Here is a 19,049-nt window from a genome sequence, read left to right on the forward strand (position 1 = left end):
AAAAAATCTCAGAGATTCAGAAAGAGATTAAATAAGAATAACATGTCATTATTTTTCAAACCGCAATTTTATCTAACTTAAGTAGTTTTTCCATTTTTTAAAAGTTTATGATATTTTTTGCACTCTGTCGTAGTTTGTAAGGGAACGTGCCTAATTTGTAAGGGAACGTTAAAGCTGCTCTTAATATCTCCAATTCAGTTCTGTTGAGGTTAACTTTGCGGAGGCTGAACTTGAATTTAATATTGTTACCAGTAAGTTTGGCTTTGGGACTTTTCACTTTTTTAGAAAAGAGCTTCTTTTAGAGACAAAAGAAAATTTAATAATTTTTATTTGAACTGAAAAAAAGAAAAGTTTTTTTTCATCTAATGAAACGTTTGTTTCTCATATGAGTAATTTCAAATTCTATGAACATTTTGATTTTTTTCTTCTTAAAGAAACGGTCAATCACTGGAAAAACTCAGTTCAGCAATCAATTTCAAAAAACAGAGAATTAAAAAATCTTTTCCTCATTTTCAAACAAAATTGAATATGCCTACTAAATTTTTTAAAGTGACAATCCAATAAGAAAAGGTTTCCTTGTGTTTACTTCATAAAGAATGTGTCTTTCATGATGTACTACTTCAAGGTTTTGCGAGTACCCAAATGGTTAGTTCTGATGAATTTGAGATGATTTTGTGCAGAAAATTTAAAAAAAAAATACAAATTTTTGAGAAAAAAACAAAAAAATTATTATTTGTAAACCTTCTATCATATAGTAAAGCATTTGTAATGGAATTTTTGGAAACTGTCTTGCATTAAATTGCTAATTTTTAGCTTGAAAATTTGTTTTACATCTCGAAATTTTAAAGAAGCGCTTGAAAAATCTCTTTTAACCTAACGAATGTAACTAGATGTTCTTCCGTTTGTTTTTATCTTGAAATTCAACGAGATCTCCCCCCCCCCCCCCCCAAAAAAAAAGGCGATGTTTTTTGCCTCTCAAGTTTTGCTTCATGATTTTGAAGATTTCCCTTTTTCCAAGTTTCTGATAATTTTTTATATAAATCAAACAAATCAAAACTAGATCCTGCGGGCTAAAAATGGTCTCTCTTTTTTCGTACGATGCGTAAACAAAAAGTAAAATTTCTTTAAATAAAAAAGCCAGCGTCGCATATTATACTTCCCACTTTTAAAAAAAAAGTTGTTCAAACAATTATGTGAAATATAAACTAATGAGTAATAAAAGTGAACGGTTTCAAAAAGGCGAAAAATTAAAGTAGAAAATCAAATCTGCACTTGTTAAGAATTGTGAGTGGTTGTGATACAAAATTGGACTCAAGATTCAACTCAGTTGAGTTCATTCTTCGACTTTTATAAACAGTCTACAGTCTTCGGCTCTGCGACATTATCTACGTCACGTCCACAAGTTTTGCGTTCATTTGTGGTCATAGCCTCGAATGTAATTTGATAATTTGCATTCGTGTCCTGGTTGAGGTTTTTCAGATAAATAATGTAACATTTGTGAATAAGTGAAAATAAGTTTTTTCAAGGCGATGAGCCTACATCTCTTAGCGGTGATTGCAGTGAAAGTATTAAGCGCTAAAAATTGCTCTTTTTTAAGGCAAACACATTAATTGTAATGCTTACAAACTTTTTAGTGGTTTCTAGCGCTGAGACATCCACCCGGGTCTCACTGTCATCAGTGCAGTACAGGGCAGTCTACATACAATGTAACTTAAAATTTTATATAACCTAAAGTTACAAAAGTCTACATAAAATCCTTCGGAATAAAATAATAATTGATTACAGATATAGAATTTAATTCAATCAACCCAACATACTACACAAATGTGTTCCTAATACGAATGTGTCCATTCCAAATTTGAACTACTTTTTGCCTCCCTTTTTCTGAACTGGTGAATCCTGAAGCAGGAAGTCAGCGAATTCCTCAATTTGCAGTTTTCCATCTTTGTTTTTATCTGCTTCCTTCACAATAATTTTCGCATCTTCCAGTCCAATCTTTTCATTTCCCAGTTCAGCCAAGATTTGCCTAAAAATGAGCCACGCTGCTTGAGAGAATATCAAAACATTAGTTATCTATTTGGACTTACTGTTTTATTTAGTGCCCAACTTTGCAAATAATATTTTACGTTAGGGTTCTTTGGCGGATCACAAAGTGATGCCGGGGAATCAGTTGATGCCCTACCGAATGAAAATTTTTTTAAAAAAATCATAACTGGCAAAAATTTTTATGGAAAAAACATATCTGATTCTTGGTAATCATACTAGGTTCATATACATTTCCCAGTTGTATTTTTAATGTTGAACTTTTGGTCTGGCTTCCGTGTTTTCTTTTGCAGGAAAACTGGGCCAAAATAATGATCAGTTGTATTCTATAATGATGAAGTTTTGATCAGGCTGTCCCATAAAATTGACCGCCTGGGTAATTCTCTTTACATTTTTTATAAAAATTGCATTCGATCGTTTTCCTTATAATCCTTATTCATGAAATCCTCAATTAGGGCCACAAATCGTATTGAAAGCGCGTTTCTTTGGCCAAATAACAAATGTTACATGAGAAATAATGTACAATTTGCGTAAAAATCGTGTATTTTTATCCAATTTCTCGCGTTAAAAGAGACACACGATAAATTTACACCAGAAAAGTTACACGATGCTCTCGGGTCCCACTTCAGGAGTTTTCGTGTGATTCACACAATAAATCATGTAAAAGTCGTGAAATTTTCATGTGTTTTCAGCCAATGTTTCGTTTGTTTTCACACAAAAAATTGCGTGGTTGTTCACGCGAACAGCACAAGAGAAATTGCATGAATTTTACTTGATTTATCATACAAGGATCATACTAGGAAATTCGTTATGATTTTTATGAAATCATACCTGATCCTTGTTTGACTACTAAGAAGTGGCAACCAGGAACGCTGCTTGAGATCCCATTGAAAACGACCTCTGATTAGACCATCCCAGGTCATAGACAAAAGCGATCTCTGGTTAGACTTTTCTGCCCTCAAATTTTTGAAATGCCCTTGAATTTTGCTCTGATTAAACCAGGAACAAAGCGACCTATGAGCAGACTCAATTCAGACCAATGTCTAGACTTCGGTGCATTCAAAAGGAGATCCAAACCCTGTAATTTTGGGCACAATTTTCAACCTCTGCTCTTGAAAGTGCCCTGATTAGAAGTAGCTATGGTCTGGGACCTTAACATGAGCAGATATATGTAATCTAGTCCCGGGTCGCCACTTCTTAGGAGCCATACAAGGATCATATATGATGTCATACAAATCATAAGGTATTTCCCAGCAAGATCCTTATATGACTACTGAAAATCATACATGATCCTTGTATGATTACCCAGAAATCATATATGAACCTAGGATGATTACCAAGAATCATACATCTATTTTTCGTAAATCTCATTACCATTATTTTTTCAAATTTTATTTGGTAAAGCATCACTTACTTGATTCCCCGTCATCATTTTGTGATCTGCCGAAAGATATTTATTTGCAAAGTTGGGAACTAAATGCAAAAGTAAGTCTATATAGATAACTAAAATTTTGAAATTCTCTGAAACCAGTTAATACCTATAAATGTTCATATATAAGTAGCATCAAATTCATTTTGTGAATATAATCAAATTATAAAAATATTCTTTTAGCGCACACAGAGAATCAAATACGGATTGCAAATGCAAAACAAAAATTTAATATGACTTATGACCACATTATACGCAAATACGAGACGCCATTTAATGTTTTATGTGTCATATACGATCTTGAATGATTTTCAGAAAAATTTTCAACTTCGATTTAAAGTAAACGAAAATGTACATTTTTAGGCCTTGAACTTTTTATATGATTCTTGAATGATTACCAAGAGTTCATGGAAATCATATAATACCCTAGTATGATTATTAAGAATAAAATATGGCCTAATATGACTATTAAGAATTTTTTAAGATGAGCAGTTTGAGGCACAAATTGACAAGACGTCCTAGGTCTTGGCTTCGATGCATTTTCAGTGCATTCTTTTTTTAAAGTGCGTTTGAGATATACTGAATGCATCAAAACATTTTTTAAAACTTTGAAACAATTTTTTGGTACATTTGGTGCATTTTCGATGCATTTTCAGTGCATTCTTTTGTTAAAAATAGGTTTGAGATATACTGAATGTATCAAAACTTTTTTAAAAAACTTTGAAACACTTTTGGTACATTTGGCAAAAAAAATTACAAAAACGAATGATTAACTGGCAAAGCAAATTTCGACTACCACGCAATATTTGGGATATTGCGTACACACCAGTACCCTACCACCGATATAGAGCACGTGCAATTACGTTGCAAATCATTATGTAAAAATATGGCAAGTGCGTCTGAAGGGTGCAAACATCGCACTAAATTTGGGGTGTCACAAACGGAAACGATCCAATGTTTGCAATAAAAATTGTTTATGGGACAAAAAGGCAGCTGCTGATTGTATCTATTAGAAAATTTGAGAAAACCAAGCCAAATTTGAATACCCGGAGTCCAAGCCAGCCGATGCTGCAGTAAAAACATACAAACTCATTCCTGCAAGAATTATGCAAGGGCGTTGAAAATCAAGGAAAAAAGCAATTTGATTCAAAATTATGCATAATACGTTAAATAATGTAGTTATACTATAATCTGTATCTTTGCCCTAAGCTGAGAAGTGAAGGGATTTTCTTGTGTCAGACTCTGGTGGAGGTAGGAAATATATGCTCGTGTTTTTTTCTAACCAAACGTAACCAAACGTCAAAGGTGCTTTCATCATATCTGTCTTTACAAATTATTATTGAAGTTTTGAGTATTGTCCAAAATAGATTTGGCATTATTAGCATATAAGTTTGATGTCATCGACAACAAGTTCCATTGGTTTTTTTGGTGGCGTATAAGCAAATATTTGAAAATTTACAGTGGATAGGTTTCAGGTTTTTTGAGTTAATCACCATATGATCTAATAAAATAATGAAGAAATTTTATACGTGCTCTTTTTTTATTCTGATCATTGTCAATTACAGGTCTTAATGGTTTTCCAGAAAGATATAAACAAAAAACTAATGTTTATTGCTGATAGTTTATGGGTTTTCAAAACTTTAACTATGTCGGATTTAAAATTAAAAACAAGAAAATTTGGATGTTGCCTTATTTTTTCTCCTTTTGCTGTTTTCCAACTCAGTTTTATAAACAATTGATCCAACTGGCTCCTTATTAAGGTAACTGCCACTAGCTCAGTTAGTGGAAGTTCGCTAAGCTAGCAGTCTGAGGATTGAGCCCTGAGCAAGCCACCTTGGACTTAAAATAAATAAGTTCTAAGGAATTGCTTGCCAGTCCGATTCACATCAGCGCAGGCAAGAGTCTGAGATGTGAGGTGTTGAGACAGTGCATAGACTAGCGCCCATTAAAGAAGGGAGCAAAAGTGGTTGTTAGTGGGACCCTGTGAACAAAAGTTCTCGCTGACTTCTATCTGTTGGAAACGTCTCCAATGAGCGAAAGATGGTCAAAGTTAACGGATTCGAAAGTCAACAATGTAACAAAAGTGAAACCGAGACTAATAGGTGAAGTTTTGATCATTTAGTAGTGATTTGGCTAGACGCCAATTAAAGTTTCTCGTGAACTCTAATCGACATGAAACCATTGTTAGTAGGCTGCGAACGCAGGGTTAGTATGGCTGAGATGTTAGGGAGCTTGGGATTAATGCTACACTGTATTCACTGATTTTTGGTGAGTATTGGAAGAAAAAACTATGTGTGATCCCTGCGCACAGCTAGTATCTGAAATTAAAATCTTCTAGTAGGAAATAATGTGTATGGTCCAGACAAGACAGATGTAGTGATAGTCACAGAACTAAAATCACAGAGTAGTGTTGCAACTGTGATCGCAGTGTTTAAAAGAAAAAAGTGACTAAACTACATTTTTGGTCCAGACAAGACTTGCTCAGCTTGTTCCGAAAAATGGTTGAGATACAGAGAGATTTGAGGCCCTGGAACACAACATCTCAAAAAGTTGGACGCCAGCTGGTCTTTGCACCGATGCTCTAGTTAACCCTGGCGTGGAAATCATTCCTCTTAAGGTCAGTAGACTAATTACCCGATGCTACGGTCAAAGGGGAGGTGCACTTAAAGTTGGTAATTGATAGCTTCTGCTTATTATGATTTTAACTCTTTGCGGTATCACAAATCAATAGTGAAATGTTGTGTCTTGCCCCCCTTTGCTGATCATTTTGTTTTTGATCAGGGAGTCTGTATCCTGACAACTGTGTCCTACTGGTTTTCCAATGAGTTATAAACAACTTTTATTTAGTTTACCGTTAATAGTTTTAGTTTTCTATGAGTTTATCACTGCGTATTCTTATGAAATAACTTAATTTTTTAGTTTTTTTCCATTTTTGTGGTAGTTTTTTTTTCTTATCCCGACATATATTCGCGTTAACGTCAGGTCTCATTGGAATTCCAATGGAACAAAACAGTAAACAGTGTATTTGGACTCTATCCAATGTCTTCTGATTCCATATCTAATGGTTCTAACAACTTGGGCACTTTTTAATTTCATCAAAACTCAAGGATTTTATTTTTTAAGCTGAGCCATTTTTTTTAATTCTCTGCTGTCTTGTCATTCATTCTTATTATTCTCATCTCTGCAAGTCCCTCTGATGAAGTAAAATTAAATATTTTTTCCACTCATTGACATTTAATTGAGCTAAAATTAACCAATTTGATTTCTTAATTGTCGTAGTCTTAACAACTATAGAACATCTTCTTGGATATGAATGAATCAGGCATCACTAAGATTCTCAGAAAATGAGAAAAAATTAAGATTTATTTAACGCAATGTTCTTATGATGCTGATTTTGATGGCTTTATTTTGTCTAGCTGTTTGGATTGTGTTTCAGTACTTGTCCTGCTGTTTATGTAATTCGTAGTACTCCTCGATTATTGTTATGTGATAATATCCATGTGGTAATAACAACAATTGAAAGAATGACATTTTTGGTGGTCTTTATCGGAGAGAATTTGATTTTTGTGCTTTCAAAATCTAGTTTTTGCTTAATAAAATGGGTTTTTCAATGGGAAATTTAACAAGAAACAATTTAATTTTTCTCCCTTTCAGAGAATTGAAAAACTAACCTCATTAGTATAAACATCACTGGAATACATGTCTGTCATTCTTCTGGATCACCTGAGTTAATTCAGTTAATTCAGTGTTAGCTATTCTGTTAGAAGGTTGAAAGAGAACAACCTAATGTAAATTGTGCATAAGATAAGCTTGTTCAACGTATACTTGGCTAGAGAAATGAAGCCTTGAGGAACAAGAAAGAACGTAAGAACGGGTTAAAAGAGACGCCCAAGTTCGAGAGCTTAAGACCAGTTGGTGTAATTCGGTAGCACACTAGGCTTGCAAGTAAGAGATGCTGGTTCGAATCCAGTACTGGTCCATTTTCACAGTAGTTGCACCTGAATAGACCCCCTAACATATTCTGTAAAATTTCTTTTTTCTTTTGCTTCATTTGGTAGAAAGTTAAACAAAAAATTAGGGTGATCGGGGTAGGAACATTATGTGCAACCACATGTTACCGAGACTCCTTGTTTAATATACCAACAGAAATAATACAAAATACGCAAAAAAGCTATAATAGGAGGCAACTATGACAGTTTAAAATATAGAAGATCTTTTGTAACGAGTCATATTCCGCGAGAGAATGAAACTCCAGGTCCGTTTCATTGGGTTCGTGAAAAGCCAAGTCCAAAACGGATGGTTATCTTGCTACTTGACCGTCTGGTATCGAATAGAGTAAACTACTTTGTTCTTCGAAATAACGGTTTGCACGAATTAATAAGAAGTGGGGGCTAGACTACAATCCGTGTATGTGCTATAAAGGTGCAAAAAAATTGTCAAATAAAAAATGGCTAACTGGGTTTAGCGGGAGAAAAAAAGAACCGCTATTATCTCTGTATATTCTCCATTCGATATTTTCCACTTTTGCCTCACTGCTCATTGTGTGGCTGTTATATTCACCCCAAAATGGGCATGTTATATATTTTTACATAATGGTTTACTGTGTAAACGTGATTTTTTTTCTGGGGGGGGGGGGCACAAACGGAAAAAAATTCCCTTCCCCTTGGGGTCCAATAAATTTGATTACTATTTTATTATGATATACCGATGATGTATACATAATTGTGTGCAATGTGACTACTTACACGACTTGCTCTGCTGTGAGATACCCGACATTCTTTTTGTCGAATGTCTTCAGGGCTGTGAGTAGTTTTTCACGTTGGGTTTTATCCTAAGCAACGCAAACACTTGAATGTCTTCAACTTTTATCCAAATTAATCATAAATGTATTTCTCGAGATCTCTAACACCAATCAGCTCAGCGTTTTTGTTCCCGGGATCTGTTAATCAAACAACTTTATGGAACATCCTATATCATTTCACCCCTCTATCATTTCATCCCGCCAATTAGGAGTCGACATTAAAGGCATATTTTGTCATAATTAAGTCAATAACTTAATCCCATGTTTGGTTGTGATAGTTTCATATCAAGTCCCACGGGCCGCTAAGGCATGGCCAAATGATTATATTGCTAGTTAAATAGTCCTTATTTTACAAAAGATTAAAATCGGGGTGAAATGATAGAGGGGTTAAATGATAGGGGGTGAATAAATCGGGGTTAAATGATATGGGGTTAAATAAATAGGGGTGAAAAAGCGGGAAACCTATGGAACATATTACGGAGCATCAAAAAGTCATAAAAATAGGTAGGAGAGCATCTTGGTCATAATTCTACGAGTTCAACTTATCTCCGTAATAGCAAGCTGTCGTCTTATCAGTTCTTTATGTTGTTCAGAGCATGCAGCTCATTTCATTCATGAGTTTCCTAAACTCATTCAGCGGATTTCTTATGTCAATCAAAATGCCCCAAATGTCACAATATTGTAAAGCATCAAATTTACAAAAATTGCTGTTAGCATCAGTGAAATTCAGATCATGTTAAATGATATTCTCCTTGTACAAAATGGAACATTTTGCAATTTGCCTACGATTATCATTTTTTAGTAATCTTGAACCATCTGCCTACTTTTCCTCCCTTTATCCTCTTTTTTCAGAGTTAGACTGAGTTTTTCATCCTAATTGCCTGAACGAAAATTCGACTGTAGGTCGCATTGACAGCATACTGCATGAATTGATATGAATAGATATGTTTATGATAAAGAAGAAAATTGCGAACAATTTAAATTTCCTAGCATTCAATAATCACGCAACAATTATTTCAATTATTGGGTCATATGAACACATGATGTCTGAACTAAAAATAGGTGCGTTCTGTTATAATAAAGTTCCTGTCTCTGTTATAATAAGATTTATCTTGAAATATTTTATCTATTTTTCTGTTCTCTTAAATTTTATAGAATGTTTGGCTGCTCAGGAGGTTGCAGCAAGTCTTCGGTGAGTATGATTTAACCAATGATTTCAATAGTATTTCAGTACATCCAGCTTATTTTTTCCTCAAATTTTCCTGGCTCAAATGGCTGAAACTTTATTGCACTGAAAGTTAATCAAACGTTGCATAAAAGAAGAAATTCCAAATCGTCAGGCAGGTAAAATTGAAGTAAATTTGAGTAAAACATCTCAAATTTATTTATATTTGTAAGAGAACATTTTCCAGCGATTGCTATTGTCTTTTTCTTAAATCCGATATCTTAAACCGTCTTCTTATTTTTGCTTATTTCTATCAGTCTCTTTCACCAATGCATTAAACATTGAGTTTTCCTATATAAATAATGGGGCTAAAACGACATCCGACGCTGCCCGGCACTGACAGTATATTGGATGAATTTCTGCATTGAATAAATATATTTCTAATAGAGAACAAAAAGAAAAAAGCAAAACTACTTAACGTCGACACGAACAATAACCAGGTTAAACTTTTTTAACTATTAGGCCGTCGGTCAGGTCAACACTCATTGTCTCGACTCCTCAAATAAGTTGTCTTTTCTTATGAAAGTGTTCGGTTATTTTATATGTTTCACACAACACAGTAAACTTCAATCAGCGTGAATCTGCTTTGCTATTCATTAAATAGTAGCATACCCTAATTTTTTTCAGATTTAACCAATAATAATCTTTTTTAGCTGTTCAAATTTGAGAAAATAGAATTTCATTTTGAAATTTGCAAATCATTATCCTGAAACTTAATTATTTTTAAGCCCAAGCAACTCCTTTTTCTTGATTGGTACTACCTCAGTTGTTGGATTTTTGATGTTACACTAAGTGGATTCATGGGCTCAACATTGAAACACAAGATAAAGATACAGTGAAGACCAGAAAATCTTATAATAATTCGTCCTAGCATGTGTGCAATTTTAATTTTACATAAACTTTGAACTCATGCATTTATTTCTCCTCCTCTTATCTCATTTTGTCAGAGATGAAAACTACTGTTTTGAACATGTTATTAGTTGAGCTAAAGTGAATTTTGATCCTCGGTGGCATTGATCACATACAGTTGAATTGGCCACATTGGATTGATAAATTAATGATAATGAATCAAATTGAGAGAAAAATCAAAACTATTTACTTTTTCTTGCAAACAATAATGACATGAAAATAATATCAATTAAGCGCCATACGAAAAGTCATCGTCTCGACTCCAAAAAATAAGTGTGTACTGTTATAATAAGGTTATATTCAACTTTTGTCTAAGAATTAGGATTTTACAGTTGCAGAAAAAAATCTTTGCTATCTGTTTGGAGAAAGCAAAAGCACAGATATCTCTTATATCTGAGACTGGGTGGCTTTTTTGGACCAAGGTTCGGAAGATCAACTCATTCCGGTTGGTTTTGCTTAACTAGTTGTTTATTCGCTATATACTCCCGTAAACATTGACAAAATATTCTGAATTAAGATAGGATGATGTACAATTGATAGGATTCATAAAACCACATTTTGATTGATCGAAAACTGTTAAACAGGAAGACGTATTTTTGTGAGAGTAACAAAGTTTGCGAATGTTCTTACGCAGAGAAATCAAATTCAATTTTTGACTGAACATCGACAAAAATGTTATTCACAAACAGTAGAGCTTTTCTTTAAAATTTAAAAACTCAGTTTTCAATTACTACCGAAATCCAAGCAATTGGTCATCTTTCCAATAAAATAAAGGGATTCGCGCCCTTAGTGATATATGTTGATTTTTAAAAAATTGCCTGTGCTAAAGCGCTTCCTGTTTCTGACTTTTCCAAATTATACGCAATTTGTGATTTGGGAATTGGTATTTGGGTTTCACCAATCACGTGGGCAGCACAATACATGTTACGCACCTGCATCAGAGCAACACATAGACAGTAGTTCAATATGAAAGATTCCAATCAATATCGCTCCCGATTTTGACTAGGAATTGGTTTCCAAGTTAAATTGAAGTTAACTTGATTGTTTCGTTTGAGTTGCTTGAGTTGTTTAAGCGGTCTCCTCGAAGGATTTTGAAGTAAAATTTTTTTGTGAATAGTATTTTTTTTGTAATGCACAGGGCTAATAGTCAAGTGTGTTGTTTCAGTATGGAATCAACTGATTTTAAGACTTTGTTCATGTCTGTTTTGCTTGTGCATTTTTTCACTTCACTGCATTGTTTGTAAACTGTGAAAGTGAAAGTCTTTCTAACCGAGCAATCAGCCATGCAATCCTGACATAGTCTGGCGAATTCCACCAAATCCAGCATTCCATTGTCTAAAACAAACAAGCAAAAAATTTACAGTCAGAAAAAAGTCATTAACCCAAATATTACGAATAATTGAAATTTTGTCGAGGAAAAGTAGGACGCAAAGGCTATCCAAAGGAAATCATCCTGCCATAAGGGATTGTCACAACATTGTTTTTCAGTTCATTAGCTTGGTTCTCAGACGTCCGATTGCAGGACTTGGCATCAATTTTAGTGAAAATTAACTCAAATTAAAGTCTCTAAAATAAAGTTTCTAAATAGTGAAAATTGCCAGTGTCAGATTTTCCCGTGCGAGAATTTAAAATATAGAAACTGGAGGTTAAAATGTAAAGATCTGAGGCTAAAATATACAACAAAAACTAGATTTTAAATTTTTCACCAGACGCTGAGAACTTTTCTTGAAAATTCTTCCAAATATCTCTAACCATTAGATTGTTCTCAATTAAAGCGAGAAGTTCTTAGTGAACAAATTAGAGTCACATATCGTAAGAATAGAAAAATAGCAGAGGTAAAAAGACAAAATTGGGAATAAATATTGATTTGCAATTAATGGAAAAGTGTTTGCCGCGTACTATCTAATAAGTTTGGACATTTATCTTGTAAAGCATGACTTAATTTTTTTACTGTGACTGAAGTCATAAGATAAGAGACAGACAACATATAATCTGAGAGAAGCCGAAAAAACATTCGGTACAATATATAATAAATACAAATTTTCAATTTAACACAGAATTAATTAGACGCTGAGTATAATTATCAAGGGTTTTAAATTTCACTAGCTGCAGCTAGAATGGACAAGCTTTCTCTGATGCCTAAATTTATCGCGATATTTGTATTTTCCCTCAAAATTATGGACCCGTACCGAACGAACGTTCATAAAGAATCAGTGCTGAATCATAAAAATTTTTATATATAAAAACAGAGAATTTTTTTTTTGAATCAGAGTAAAATTCAGACATAAATCAGTTAAATTTTTGTTCAGGTAATATACAATTCATATAGTTGTTCAAATTAGCGTGATCAGATACTGTTTAATTATAAACCAATTAGAGCAAACTTTTGCAAAAAAAAATCAAAAAAGTGTGTTCATGATTTTGTTCTGCGGGAGCATGCAAACATTCGCAAATTTGACTCGACAACCGGACGGGTTGGAAACTATTCAACTATGATCACATGTATAAAGGTGAAGGGCTGGAACTAAAAACCGTGTTCTGCCAACATAAAAGGTTCATAATCAGATGCTCAGACAAAAAATTGACAGGAATCGCAAAAGTTGACTTGAACCGGGAAACTAATCAAAGTCCTGTAATTTCAGAAAACCAGAAAATCATTATTTGACAAACGCGCCAAGAGGAAAACGCTATCTGTGATTTGCGCTCGACAACCTGACAACCTGTATCAAACTATGATCCGGTAAACCGGGCAAAGCAAAGTTGCGCGACACTGCTCCAATGAAACTTTTATTTCTTTATATTTTTTTCAATCTGGATTTAGTTTTTTTTGTGTCACATCTTGCGCAATGTTTAATGAAAATGTTGAAAAAGAGAAGTTGTGATGAAAGCAAAAAAAACTGATGAACAGCTAAGCAAAGGAATAAAGCAGTTCGTTTTACGCTTTTAGTTCAAAAAATAAACTCTATAAGCCTCGGTAAAAACGGCATTTCATTACTACCTTAGTGATAAGTGAATTTAAAATTTGCAATAACTTAAAATTCTTGCAAAAATTTTGCAAGATATCAATCCAGGCAAAAAATTAAATCAGGGTTCTAATGTTTAAACAAGCACCTTTGAAGCAAATTATTGTTTAACAAATAAGTTCCAAAAATTGAAATCAATATTAAAAAATTTTAATCCCGATTCAAAATCTTGCAAGCCAAGAAGCATTTAGAAGTTCATTTATAAGTTTGTCTGTTTCTTTCTGCAGTGAGATGACCCCGCCCTTAAATATTACCCCTTCGCACATAATTCTTATCTATTTAGGATCTTTATTTTTTCTTTGACGAATAGGTCAGGTGCGCTCCTTACGCAGCTCAGAAATTGGCTCAGTAAGGCTCTAGTTTCAAAGCAGCTAAAAAGGCTCATGCAAAAGCTAAGACACGTTTACTGCTGCAAGCATCCGCACCATTTTTCTGGTGGCCCCCTTTCTCGAGCATATGAAATGAGAAGCTTGCAAGATTCTTACAAGCTTTTCGATTCATCTTACAAGCTTTTAGATTCATCTTGCAAGCGAATCGATAAGTTTGCAAGATTCTTGCAAAAGAATCGAAACACTTGCAATAATCTTGCGAGCAAATTGGTACCCGTATGCATTCACTTGCAAGATTGCTTCCAAGTTGCTTGCAAGTTCTTCAAGTCGGCGATCACTAGGGTAGGGTACACAAATTTTGGGATCAACTTTGTCTTCCTATGCAAAAACGTTGTTTTTTTGTCACCATCTTCACATGTTCTACTGTTGCTTCAGTTTGCTTGAGGATTATGCTGATAAGCTATATGAGCTGACTGTCTCAGTTAGCTCATAAAATTAAAATTAGAAAAGGTTTAATTATATATAGTTTAAAAAATATGTGCCATGATTCGAGACAGCAGATTATGACTCTATACAGGGGGCTATGGGACAAAATTAGTCCCAATTTGAATCAAATTACGTCTTTGTGGATTTATGATTCGACAAAGTGGGCATATGACTCGAATCATGGCGAGAAAAATTATGGCCTATAACATGTGTTTAGCGCCTAGGGTACTCTACCCCCAAAAAATAAATGGTGTGATATTTTGACCACGTCAACCAAGGAAGGATTTGAAAATTTGTTTGTTCTAACTGTCTATGAGCCCCGACTGCGCAGGAGGCGCGGGGGGTCCGGGGGTTAACATAGAATAGGGTAGCAGTGGTTTTGCATTATTGCTTACTGTCGACGTCGAATTTCTTGAGTCGTTGCTGATACTGCGCCTTTGTCTGGTTGAATCCGACACAGGCCAGGCCTTTCTCCAACTCATCCGCACTTATACTTCCACTTCTGTCGGCGTCAATGTGCTGAAATAAAGCGATGCTATTTTGAAAAAGCAATGGCAACATACGGAACCCTAGAAATTAATTCGTTCTTGTCCAGACTTTATGTATGTTCATGTCCGGACGTTTATGCGTTCATTTCCAGAATTTCGTTCGTTTATGTTCAGACTTTTGAGCGTTTTTGGATGTTTCCAGACTATGTAATTTTGAACACACGACGCCCACGTCGTGCGTTCATCTTTGGTCATAATGAGTCCGTCAGGGACCTCAACCTGGGTTGCCATCTGCGAACTGGCTCATTTAAAGACATCGGATTTGATAAATACCCGGGCTCACCACAGAGTATCTTAAGTACTGAACCAGTATATGAATATCTAGCTGTAAAACCTGTACTGGATTGGTCTATATTAAGTGTACTTCGCCAGTATGCTCAGTCAAAAAGCATAGAAACATTTCAGACTGCACAGCCTAAATTCAGAGAAAAAAAAACAGAGAACTGCTAAACTAACAGACATTTCCTAGACATGTAGATGTTTAAAAAATCAATTATAGCGTAGTTATTTGTATTGAAGCGTTGTTTTGTTTTGTATTTTTTAAGAAAGGTCATTTTGTTGCTATATTTATCTATGCTGTGTTAAGAATAGGGGATTTTGAGATAGAATGATATATAGATTTGTTCTCAATTATGTGAAATGGAATACCAAATGGCTTTTAAGTAAATCCTATTTGCCGTAATAAAAAAAACGGTCGGATTTTCCTTCATAACACATGCAAGGGTATCTTTTAGGAACCAGGTAGAAAAAATAATATCTTCAAAAAATCTGGCACAAAAATAATGATCATGAATATTCAATATAGCTATTTATGCAAACGTTAGAATTAATGCAATTTATCTATTGTTTTGAGCTTTAACTGTTATTCTAGGGCCAAACAATGTCTATATAACAAAAGAAAATAAGAAAAAGAATCTCTTTCCCCTTTAGTTTGAAAACAATTTTTGTCTTGGCCAATTTTGGCAAAAATCTGATTTTTTGGACGTGATTACTTAGTTCACTCAGTTAATGAAGAATTTTGTTGAAATCTAACCGGTACAATTGGTAATAGGTAATTTTTCGTACTCCTTTCATCAAAAAATGGGGGGTTATAATCACTAAAACAATTTTGCAAACAAATACGTACACATAACTATTTGAAAATCCTCTCATGAAAATATCGGAAACTGAAGCTAATGTTTTTGCAGCAACTACAAATTTTTGTCCGCGCTTCTCTTTTAGTGTTTTTTGGACTCATTAGAGTTATGCCAGTTTTTGGTGGCTTACATTTATTATCATTAAATAAAACTTTTGTTGATTGTATTTTTTGGTTTGCTCTATTATTGGTCTACCTTTTCCTATAACTGGGACAAGTTTATTAATATGTCAAAAAAATGTTGTGAACATTTGATTTTTTTCATTTTGAGCAGATGAAGACAAGAAAACTGAAATTAAATTTTGTCTGTTGATTTTTATTTGTATTAATAATAAATGAAACTGGAAAACTAGTACTTAAGTCGACTAAAGTCTGAACAAACACTAGGGCAGTAATGTCGAAGCAGTCCCCCCTTAGTCTTAAATTTTACCGGGTATTTCCCATTATTTCCCATTAACGGGTATTCCCATTATTTCCCATTAACGGGTATTTCCCATTATAGCCCCCCCCCAGCTTAGTGGCCAGATAACATATAGCACCCAATCATGGTAATTATACCATAACAGAGGGTTGAATTTTCATGGGGGTATAATAGGAAAGAACCCAGAAAACATCGGAGTTTCCACACAACTGAGGGAAAAATGACTTCTGATGTTTAACCCGTGCAATATTTATGGTTCTTCCCTTCTCCGGGATTTGAGCAGCAGTAGCAAAGTTGCTAAATTAAACTGTAGGATTAGGGCTACAGCACAATAACAATAGGCCCAGATAGTCCTCAATAAAAACAAAAAAGAAACGACAACATAAAGAAGGTAAATTTAGCAAAAATTTTTTAGTCAAGTTCAAAGGTTGCTATAATTTCAAAGGCACTGTATAGAATTTAGTGTGTTTTCACGGTTTTTTGAAAGGTTGGTGGCCAAGCTTCTTTTTAGTCTCGTATGAAATTTTTCACTTTTTGCTTCCCCGCTAAACCTCATTATGCATCTGAAGAAAAAACAACTACAGTCCTATCGTGCAGTCCCTTGACAACTATTAACCGCCTCTAATTTCCCTCATTGCCCCCCTCAAAAAATATAAAATGATGCAGAATTTTTGAGAGGAGTTTTCTATTTAAAAGTCCCCCCAATTTACCGATTTACCCCCTACTCATGTATTTTTTGAGGTAAAAATTCGATCTGGGTATTTATCAAACTTTATTTATTCAGATTTATTCAGATTGGAGCTAAACTTGTCAAACACAATTAGCTCCAACCTGAATACGGACACTAACCTCTGAGAAAAGGGATATTTTTTGCCCCCCCCCCCCCCCCCCCCCCAGCTTAGTGGGTGCATATTATTTGCACCCCAGACGCATGTGCGATATTTTTACATAATGATTTACTATGTAATGGCACGTGCTCTGCAACTGGGGGTGCATAATGTACTGGGGGGGGGGGGGGGGGGGGGGGGGCAACTAAAGAGATCAGAGAAAAGTATGAACAATAAATGTAAATTTAGTTACCCAAAATACATCCACAACAACTTGAAACATGTCGTCATCCAGTCCCTTCAAGTTGCAGATTTTCTTACAATCACTGTCCGAAACGACAGATTTGGAATATTTAGCCCATTCCCGGATAAACTTTGTCCTGTCGAGAACCATAACTAGCAATAGTTAGTTTAGTATTAGTAGTTATAACAATTGAAGTTATAAAAATTAACAACTATTTTTTAAACCGTCAAAGCTTAGTCGTAATTATAATTGCGGAGCTCAATTTACAATGTGTGTTGTTTTGTTACGTACAAAGCTTTTTTATAACGTGAGTTAATGAATTCAAGCTTTTCTAGCTCAAAATGTTTAAGAAGTAAAGTATACATAAAACTATACATATCTTGACAAGTAAAATTTGACTCAATGGTTTTAGCCAAAATTAGTTAAGTTTAATCAGTTGATGTAAAAGTAATTTTGCAATGTTCAAAGATACAAAGTTCTTTCAAACGATCTTGTAAAATTCTGGCATGATTTTACTCCAAGTAAATTATCTCTGTGGTAAGAAAGCTTTTGAGCATATATTTGATGACGCGAGTCTTGAAAACGACGTCATGAAGTTCATAATAAAGTTATTAGCAGGTGTGATTATTTGCTCTGCTGGTTATTAAAAAGTTGAATGTCAAACTGATTTTGATCAACAGCCATCAAATATGTGAAATTACTTAAAATAGCAACAACACCCGCGTCGCCAATTCGTAGTAGTAAGAATCAGATCATATATGACGTTATACAAATCATACAGTGTTTCATAGTACGATCATTGTATGACTTCTAAAAAATCATAAATGATCCTTGCATGATTACCAATAAATCATATATAAACCTAGTATGATGACCAAGAATCATGCATCTAATTTTCATATCATCTATTAATCATTCTTCCATTTATTTTTTAAATTTAAATCGGTAAGGCAGTACCTATGTGATCCCAGGCATCACGTTGTGATCCGCCAAAAGACCCTAACGTACAATATTATTTGCAATGTTGGGCAATAAAAAAAGAGTAAGTCCAAATCGATAACTAAAGTTTTGATATTCTCTGAAGCCAGTTGATACCTATAAATGCTCATTTATAAAAAAATATTTAAAAAAAATTGCAAATAACCTCAAATTCGTTTTTTTTAATATGTACAAATTGCAAAGTTATTCTTTTAGCACACAAAAAGAATCAAATGTGCCCCCTTTTTTTGTGCACCGACTACATTATACGAGGGTTTGTGGCACCAGTCATTGCTTTATGTGTCATGTAAGTGTGATTATGTATGATTTCAAAGAAAAGTTTTCAACACCGATAGAAATTGAAAAATATACAGTTTTTAGGCTTGGAAATTTTTTGTATGATCCCTGCATGAGTGCTTGGAAATCATATATAACCCTTGTATGACTACCAAGAGTTCATAAAATTCATACACGACCTATTATGATTACTAAAAATCATAAATGACCTGGTGACCCATTAGGAATTTTGTATGATGAGCAACCGGTCAGTGTGGATATGCCTTTATTAGACCTGGAAATATTAAAAGACCGTACTCGGCCAACATAAGGCGTGAAAAGATTGTCCTGGCGAGATTTTTGGTATAAAAAGTA

The 19,049-nt window shown here is 34.2% G+C and overlaps 1 protein-coding gene across 1 annotated transcript; it reads right to left on the reverse strand.

Annotated features, from left to right (window-relative positions):
* Nucleotides 1–1,779: 1,779 nt before the first annotated feature.
* Nucleotides 1,780–17,796, reverse strand: LOC142344218 (neo-calmodulin-like). Its single transcript, XM_075395768.1, has 5 exons — nt 17,430–17,796; nt 14,641–14,764; nt 11,678–11,742; nt 8,218–8,303; nt 1,780–2,026 (listed from the first exon to the last, which is right to left on the reverse strand). The coding sequence occupies exons 1-5, from the start codon at nt 17,568–17,570 to the stop codon at nt 1,864–1,866; spliced, it is 579 nt and encodes a 192-aa protein (XP_075251883.1). The 5' UTR covers nt 17,571–17,796; the 3' UTR covers nt 1,780–1,863.
* Between the last annotated feature and the right edge of the window lie 1,253 nt (nt 17,797–19,049).

The sequence above is a fragment of the Convolutriloba macropyga genome, chromosome 8, assembly GCF_964194025.1.
Source record: "Convolutriloba macropyga chromosome 8, txConMacr16.3, whole genome shotgun sequence".
Taxonomy (NCBI): Eukaryota; Metazoa; Xenacoelomorpha; order Acoela; family Convolutidae; genus Convolutriloba; species Convolutriloba macropyga.